The sequence below is a fragment of the Passer montanus genome, unplaced genomic scaffold (genome assembly GCF_014805655.1).
Source record: "Passer montanus isolate IOZ18808 unplaced genomic scaffold, ASM1480565v1 scaffold640, whole genome shotgun sequence".
NCBI classification, from domain to species: domain Eukaryota; kingdom Metazoa; phylum Chordata; class Aves; order Passeriformes; family Passeridae; genus Passer; species Passer montanus.
In genome coordinates this window covers 5,374-14,402 of record NW_024371483.1, presented here as the reverse complement: position 1 = coordinate 14,402, position 9,029 = coordinate 5,374, and the positions used below count along the sequence as shown (strand labels likewise).

Sequence of the window (9,029 nt, the reverse complement as noted above, 5' to 3'; positions counted from 1 at the left end):
TTTTTGGAGGATTTTTGGGGTGGGATTTTTGGTTTTTTGGGGGGGGATTTTTGGGGTTTTTTGGGGATTTTTTTATTTTTAAATTTTTATTTTGGGGTTTTCTGGGGAGATTTGAAGTTTTTTTGGGGGCATTTTTGTGGTGGGATTTTGGGTTTTTTGGGGGGATTTTTGGGGTGGGATTTTGGGGTTTTTTTGGGATTTTTGGGGTTTTTTTTGGGATGGATTTTTTTAAATATTTCCTGTATATTTCAGGATTTTGGGGTGGCGTTTTTTTATTGTTTTTTTGGATTTTGATTTTTTTGGGTTTTTTGGGGATTTTTTGGGGATTTTGGGGGTGGTTTGGGGATTTTTTTTTTTTTATTTTGGGTTTTTTTGGGGAGATTTGAGGGGGTTTTGGGGCGATTTTTTGGGGGGGATTTTGGGCCTTTTTTGGAGGATTTTTGGGGTGGGATTTTTGGTTTTTTGGGGGGGGATTTTTGGGGTTTTTTGGGGATTTTTTTATTTTTAAATTTTTATTTTGGGGTTTTCTGGGGAGATTCGAAGTTTTTTTGGGGGGATTTTTGTGGTGGGATTTTGGGTTTTTTTGGGGTGGGATTTTGGGTTTTTTTTGGGGATTTTTTGGGGTTTTTTTGGGATGGATTTTTTTAAATATTTCCTGTATATTTCAGGATTTTGGGGTGGCGTTTTTTTATTGTTTTTTTGTTGTATTTTGGCCTTTTCTCCCCGGATTTTTTCGGGAATTTCGCTGTATTTTGCCTTAAATGTCGCGTTGCCCTGAGCCTGTCCCGTTTTTGGGGTGAATTCCTCAGGAATTGGGCAATTCCCTGGACAAGTGCAAGAACAACGAGAACGTGCAGCAGATCCTGACCAACGCCACCATCATGGTGGTCAGCGTCACCGCCTCCACCACCCAGGGGTGCCACTTTGGGGCATTTTGGGCAATTTCGGGCATTTCGGGGCATTTTGGGAATTTTGGGGAATTTTTTGGGGGGATTTCGGGGGGGTTTGGGTCATTTTTTGCAGGATTTGGGGGGATTTTGCGGTAATTTTGAGTCATTTTAGGTTTGGTTTGGGGTTCTTTTAGGAGATTTTGGGGCATTTTGGGGCATTCGGGGCATTTTGGGGCATTTTGGGAATTTTGGGGAATTTTGGGGAATTTTTTGGGGGGATTTCGGGGGGTTTTGGGGTGATTTCAGGGGATTTTAGCGGGTTTTGGGGTGATTCTGGTGGTTTTGGGGGGATTTTGGGGGATTTGGGAGGATTTCAGGGGGTTTTGGGTCATTTTTTGCAGGATTTGGGGGGATTTTGGGGTCATTTTGAGGCATTTTGGGGGGATTTTGGGTTTGGTTTGGGGTTGTTTTAGGAGATTTTGGGGCATTTTGGGGAATTTTGAGGAAAATTTGGGGGATTTGGGGTCATTTTTGGGGGGGATTTCGGGTCATTTTTTGCAGAATTTTGGGGGGATTTGGGGATCATTTTGGGTTGTTTTAGGAGATTTCAGAGATTTTTGGGGGATTTTGGGGAATTTTGGGGCATTTTGGGGAATTTTGGGGAATTTCGGGGAATTTTGGAGCATCGGGGGTAATTTTCGGGGTGGTTTTGGGGGAGGTTTCGGGGTCTCTGATCCCAAATTCGGGGCTGGTTTTGGGATTTTCAGGTCACTGCTCCCGAATTTGGGCAGTTTTTGGTGTTTTTGGGGTCTCTGACCCCGAATTTGGGGCTGTTTTTGGGGTTTCAGGCAGCAGCTGTCTGAGGAGGAGCTGGGGATTTTGGGGTCTCTGAACCTGAATTTGGTCTGGCTTTGAATCCTCCTGGAGGAACCCAAAATTATCCTGGGGGAACCCAAAATTGTCTTGGGGACCCCAAAAATCATCCGGGGGACCCCAAAATTGTCCTGGGGGAACCCAAAATCCTCCTGGGGGAACCCAAAATTGTCCTGGGGGAACCCAAAATTATCCTGGGGGAACCCAAAATTCTCCTGGGGGAACCCAAAATCCTCCTGGGGGACCCTGAAATTGTCCTGGGGAAACCCGAAATTATCCTGGGGAACCCAAAATTGTCCTGGGGGAACCCGAAATCCTCCTGGGGGACCCCAAAATCGTCCTACAGAGGGCGGGGGGACCCCGAAATTGTCCTGGGGACCCCGAAATTATCCTGGGGACCCCGAAATTATCCGGGGGGACCCCAAAATTGTCCTGGGGGACCCCGAAATTATCCTGGGGGACCCCGAAATTGTCCTACAGAGGGCGGAGGGACCCCGAAATCCTCCTGGGGGAACCCAAAATTGTCCTGGGCGAACCCGAAATTATCCTGGGGGAACCTAAAATTGTCCTGGGGGGACCCAAAATTGTCCTGGAGGGGGCGGGGGGACCCCAAAATTATCCTGGGGGAACCCAAAATTATCCTGGGATCCCCAAAATTGTCCTGGGGGAACCCAAAGTCATCCGGGGGGACCCCGGAATCCTCCTGGGGGGACCCCAAAATCCTCCTGGGGACCCCGAAATCCTCCTGGGAGAACCCGGAATCCTCCTGGGGGAACCCAAAATCGTCCTGGGAACACCGAAATTATCCAGGGGGACCCCGAAATTGTCCTGGGGGAACCCAAAATTGTCCTGGGGGAACCCCAAAATTATCCTGGAGGGGGTGGGGAGATCCTAAAGTTGTCCTGGGGGACCCCGAAATTGTCCTGGGGGAACCCAAAATTGTCCTGGGGGAACCCAAAATCATCCAGGGGAACCCCGAAATCCTCCTGGGGGAGCCCAAAATTGTCCTGGGGGACCCCAAAATTATCCTGGGGGGAACCCCAGAATTATCCTGGGTGGAGTGGGGAGAGCCTAAAGTTGTCCTGGAGGGGGTGGGGAGGTCCTGAATTTGTCCTGGGAGGCACCAAAATTCTAAAATCTGTGTGGGAATTGCCCCAAAATTCTCAAAATCCCCAAATTCCAGGTGGGGTACGAGCTGAAGGAGGAGATCGAGCGCAAGTTCGAGCCCCTAAAATCCCCTAAAAATTCCCCAAAAATCCCCATAAAATAACCCTAAAATGTCCCAAAATCCCTCCAAAATTTTGGGAATTTCCCCAGAATTTTGGGAATTGCCCCAAAATCCCCAAATTCCCAGGTGGGGTACGAGCTGAAGGAGGAGATCGAGCGCAAGTTCGACAAGTGGCAGGAGCCCCTAAAATCCCCTAAAAATGCCCCAAAAATCCCCATAAAATAACCCTAAAATGTCCCAAAATCCCTGCAAAATTTTGGGAAATTCCCCAGAATGTTGGGAATTGCCCCAAAATCCCCGGAATTCCAGGTGGGGTACGAGCTGAAGGAGGAGATCGAGCGCAAGTTCGAGCCCCTAAAATCCCCTGAAAATCCCCCAAAAATCCCCCTAAAAACCCTCAAAATGTCCCTAAATCCCTCCAAAATTTTGGGAATTGCTCCATAATTTTAGGAATTGCCCCAAAATTCCCAAAATTGCCCAAAATCCCCAAATTCCAGGTGGGGTACGAGCTGAAGGAGGAGATCGAGCGCAAGTTCGACAAGTGGCAGGAGCCCCTAAAATCCCCTGAAAATGCCCCAAAATCCTCTCAAAATCCCTCAAAATCCCTCCAGAATTTTGGGAATTTCCCCAAAATGTTGGGAATTGCCCCAAAATTCCCAAAATTGCCCAAAATCCCCAAATTCCAGGTGGGGGACGAGCTGAAGGAGGAGATCGAGCGCAAGGTCGACAAGTGGCAGGAGCCCCTAAAATCCCCTGAAAATGCCCCGAAATCCTCTCAAAATCCCTCAAAACCCCTCCAGAATTTTGGGAATTTCCCCAAAATGTCGGGAATTGCCCCAAAATTCCCAAAATTGCCCAAAATCCCCAAATTCCAGGTGGGGGACGAGCTGAAGGAGGAGATCGAGCGCAAGGTCGACAAGTGGCAGGAGCCCCTAAAATCCCCCCAAATCCCCCTAAAAACCACCCAAATCCTCTCAAAATCCCCCCAAAATTTTGGGAATTTCCCCAGAATTTTGGGAATTGCCCCAAAATTCCCAAAATTTCCTGGAATTCCAGGTGGGGTATGAGCTGAAGGAGGAGATCGAGCGCAAGTTCGACAAGTGGCAGGAGCCGCCCCCGGTCAAGCAGGTGAAGCCGCTGCCGGCGCCGCTGGACGGGCAGAGGAAGAAGAGGGGGGGCCGGCGGTGAGTTAATTAGCATTAATTAGCCTTAATTAGTCCCTAATTAGCTCCTGGTTAGTCACTGGTTGAGGGCTAAGCGAGGCTCCAGGTAAATCCCAGTTCAGCTGTAATTAGCGCCCTAATGAAGGGCTAATTAAGGGGTTGTTAATCCCTGATTTAGCCCCAATTAATCCCCAATTAACCATTGATTAGCCCCTAATTCATCACCGATTAATCATTGAGTAGCCCCTAATTAATCACCAATTAAGACCAAATTAATCCCATATTCATCCCTAATTAATACCCAATTAAGACCTAATTAATCCCTGATTAACCCCTAATTACTTTGTAATTAAGTCCCAATTAATCCCTGATTATGCTCCAATTAAGCCCTAATTAATCTTTGATGAACCCCTGATTATTTCATGATTAAGCCCCAATTAGTCCCCAGTTAACCCCATATCAACTGTGTAATTACCTCCAATCAACACCTTAATTGCTTCCCAATTAGCCATGTAATCAACCCCTAAATACCTCCTGATTAACCCCTAATTAGTCCCTAATTAACGCAGCTACCGGAAGATGAAGGAACGCCTGGGGCTGACGGAGATCCGCAAACAGGCCAACAGGATGAGCTTTGGGGAGGTAATTAACCCTAATTAACGCTAATTAAATCCCCCAAATATAATTTTTTACCTTCCTGGGACCCCAAAATCCCATTTTTTACTCGTTTTTTTCCGTTTTTTCCCATTTTTAATCCCATTTTCCCCTCAGATTATAGAAGAGGCCTACCTGGAGGACCTGGGCCTCCTGGGACTCCCAAACCCCATTTTTCCCCCTTTAACCATAATTTTCTCATTAAATCCTATTTCAATACCCCAAAATCCCGTTATTTTATGTATTTTTACCCATTTTTACCTATTGTTACCAATTTTTCCCATTTTTTATCAATTTTTTCCCTCAGATCAAGGAAGAGGCCTACCAGGAAAACCTGGGCTTTGGTCTGGGCCACCTGTAACCCCCAAACCAAATTTTTTCTCTCTTTAACCCAAATTTTCCTCACTAAACCCCATTTGAACGCTCCCAAATCACATTCTGTTACCTGTTTTTATCTCTTTTTACCTATTTTTCCCATTTTTTATCCCATTTTTCACTGTTTTTCCCTCAGATATAGCCAGAGGCCTACCAGGAGGACCTGGGCTTCAGTCTGGGCCTCCTGGGACTCCCAAACCCCATTTTCCTCTATTTTTAACCTCAATTTTTCCCTTTTCACCCCACCAAATCCCATTTTATGATATATTTTTCCTGTTTTTCTGATTTTTAACCCCGTTTTCCCCTCAGATTGAGGAGGACGCCTACCAGGAGGACCTGGGCTTCTGCCTGGGACTCCTAAACCCCATTTTTCCTTCTTTAACCCAAACTTTTCCCCCTTTAACCCCATTTTAACCCCCCAAATCCCATTATTTTGCCCATTTTTACCCATTTTTTCCCGTTTTTCTCATTTTTAACCCCATTTTCCCCTCAGATCGAGGAGGACACCTACCAGGAGGACCTGGGCTTCGGCCTGGGCCTCCTGGGACTCCCAAACCCCATTTTCCCTCCCTTAACCCCATTTCGCCCCCTTTAACCCCATTTTAACCCCCTCAAATCCCATTTTGCACTTTCCCCCTTTAACCATAATTTTCTCATTAAATCCTATTTCAATACCCCAAAATCCCGTTATTTTATGTATTTTTACCCATTTTTACCTATTGTTACCAATTTTTCCCATTTTTTATCAATTTTTTCCCTCAGATCAAGGAAGAGGCCTACCAGGAAAACCTGGGCTTTGGTCTGGGCCACCTGTAACCCCCAAACCAAATTTTTTCTCTCTTTAACCCAAATTTTCCTCACTAAACCCCATTTGAACGCTCCCAAATCACATTCTGTTACCTGTTTTTATCTCTTTTTACCTATTTTTCCCATTTTTTATCCCATTTTTCACTGTTTTTCCCTCAGATATAGCCAGAGGCCTACCAGGAGGACCTGGGCTTCAGTCTGGGCCTCCTGGGACTCCCAAACCCCATTTTCCTCTATTTTTAACCTCAATTTTTCCCTTTTCACCCCACCAAATCCCATTTTATGATATATTTTTCCTGTTTTTCTGATTTTTAACCCCGTTTTCCCCTCAGATTGAGGAGGACGCCTACCAGGAGGACCTGGGCTTCTGCCTGGGACTCCTAAACCCCATTTTTCCTTCTTTAACCCAAACTTTTCCCCCTTTAACCCCATTTTAACCCCCCAAATCCCATTATTTTGCCCATTTTTACCCATTTTTTCCCGTTTTTCTCATTTTTAACCCCATTTTCCCCTCAGATTGAGGAGGAGGCCTACCAGGAGGACCTGGGCTTTGGCCTGGGCCTCTTGGGACCCCCAAACCCCATTCTTCCCACTTTAACCCCATTTTAACCCCCGAAATCCCATTATTTTACCCATTTTTACACATTTTTTCCCTTTTTACCCATTTTTACCCCCATTTTCCCCTCAGATCAAGGAGGACTTCTACCAGGAGGACCTGGGCTTCTGCCTGGGCCACCTGGGACTCCCAAACCCCTTTTTCCCTCCTTTAACCCCATTTTAACCTCTTCAACTGCATTTTAGCCCCACCAAATCCCATTTTATAATATATTTTTCTCCTTTTTCTCATTTTTAACCCCGTTTTCCCCTCAGATCGAGGAGGACGCCTACCAGGAGGACCCGGGCTTCAGCCTGGGCCTCCTGGGACTCCCAAACCCCATTTTCCCTCCCTTAACCCCATTTTGCCCCCTTTAACCCCATTTTAACCCCCTGAAATCCCATTTTTCACTCCTTTTTCCCCGTTTTTCTCATTTTTAACCCCGTTTTCCCCTCAGATCGAGGAGGACGCCTACCAGGAGGACCTGGGCTTTGGCCTGGGCCTCCTGGGACTCCCAAACCCCATTTCGCCCCCTTTAACCCCATTTTGCCCCCTTTAACCCCATTTTAACCCCCTCAAATCCCATTTTGCACTCATTTTTTCCCGTTTTTCTCATTTTTAACCCCGTTTTCCCCTCAGATCGAGGAGGACACCTACCAGGAGGACCTGGGCTTCGGCCTGGGCCTCCTGGGACTCCCAAACCCCATTTCGCCCCCTTTAACCCCATTTTGCCCCCTTTAACCCCATTTTAACCCCCTCAAATCCCATTTTGCACTCATTTTTTCCCGTTTTTCTCATTTTTAACCCCGTTTTCCCCTCAGATTGAGGAGGACGCCTACCAGGAGGACCTGGGCTTCAGCCTGGGCCACCTGGGCAAGGCCGGCAGCGGCCGCGTGCGCCAGACCCAGGTCAACGAGGCCACCAAGGCCCGGATCAGCAAAACCCTGCAGGTGCCTGACCCCCCCCTCGGCTTAATTAATTAACTCCTCCCGGCCCTAATTAGCGTCGTTAACCGCTAACGAACGCTCCGCAGAGGACGCTGCAGAAGCAGAGCGTGGTGTACGGCGGCAAATCCACCATCCGGGACCGGAGCTCGGGCACGGCCTCGAGCGTGGCCTTCACCCCCCTGCAGGTGGGGAGGGCCCCCCCCGTTTGTGTTTCTTTCCTGAACTTTCTATAAATATTGGAATTTTTTTGTACTGGAGCGTTTTGGGGGGAATTGAGGGGGGGGTCCCGGATTTGGGGGGTCCTGGAAGGATTTGGGGGGCCCTGGATGTCGGGGTTCCCTCTTGGATGGTTCTGGAAGGATTTGGGGCGGATTTTGGGGGATTTGGGGGTTTTTGGGACAAAATGTTAGCATTTTTGGGGTGGATTTTGGCGTTTTTGGGGTGGATTTTGAATTTTGGGGCGGATTTCGGGTTTTTTTGGAGCAGATTTTGAGTTTTGGGGCAGATTTTGGGGTTTTTGGGGCGTATTTTGGAGTTTTTGGGGTGGATTTTGGAATTTTTTGGGGCGGATTTTGGGGGTTTGGGGGCAGATTTTGGCATTTTTGGGGCGGATTTTGGGGTTTTTGGGACAGATTTTGAGTTCTTGGAGCAGATTTTGGAGTTTTTGGGGCAGATTTGGGAGTTTTTGGGGCGGATTTTGGGGTTTTGGGGGCAGATTTTGGGCCCTTTTTTGAGGGATTTTGGGAAGCCCCGCCCACCTGGGCGGGCCCTTTTACCACCTCAGCCTCCTATTGGCTGCCTCCACTTTGAGTGACATCTCAGCCCGTTGGCCACGCCCCCTGCGTGCGGCCGGCGGTTATTGGCTCCCCCGCGCGAAGAAACAGCCAATAGGAGAAGAGACCCGGCGTGGCCCCTCCCCTCGCGACATGGCTCGGCCAATCAGAGGAGGCGGCGCCCACTCCCGCCACGCTCTGAGTGACGGCGTTGCTGACCAATGAGAAGGAGCCTTGTACGCCTTGTCCCGCCTTATGGGCGTGGCTTTGGCCGCACCCCGCCCCTTTTCCGCTATAAACACTGCTCCGCCAATGGGAGTGCGGGGATGCGTTGATTGACAGCGCCGCGAGGAGGCGGGCGCGCTCCGCTTTTCGTCCCGCCCTCCATTGCTTTTACCCAATCACCGCGCGCGTTTAGCTGACGGGCACGCGCTTCGCCCAATGGGCGCGCGGCGCGGGGCGGGGCGCGCGGGCGGGGCGGAGCGGCAAGCCTGAGGGAGCCGCCGCCATCTTGGATGCCGCTGAGGCCGAGTCGGCGCCGAAGGAAGGAATTGGGGTGGGGGGGTTGAAGAAAGCGGCGGCGGCGGCGCCCCCCGCCGATCGCCACGCTATCGCGACACCGCCGCCGCGCTATCGCGACATCAGCGCCATTCCCCGGCCGGCAGGGAGCGCCTGGGCCGCCTCGCGAGCCGCCGGTGAGCGCGGGGAGGGGAAGGAGGGGGGG

At 49.3% G+C, this 9,029-nt stretch overlaps 1 protein-coding gene across 1 annotated transcript; it reads left to right on the top strand.

The window, feature by feature from the left end:
- Positions 1-809: 809 nt before the first annotated feature.
- Positions 810-7,765, top strand: LOC120511356 (U4/U6 small nuclear ribonucleoprotein Prp31-like; the record flags this gene model as incomplete). The annotated part of the gene is made up of 6 exons (XM_039728237.1): positions 810-916; positions 1,739-1,757; positions 3,964-4,175; positions 4,724-4,796; positions 7,407-7,535; positions 7,619-7,765. Coding segments are annotated over 6 exons (687 nt in total), but the record flags the coding sequence as incomplete, so codon positions are not given.
- Between the last annotated feature and the right edge of the window lie 1,264 nt (positions 7,766-9,029).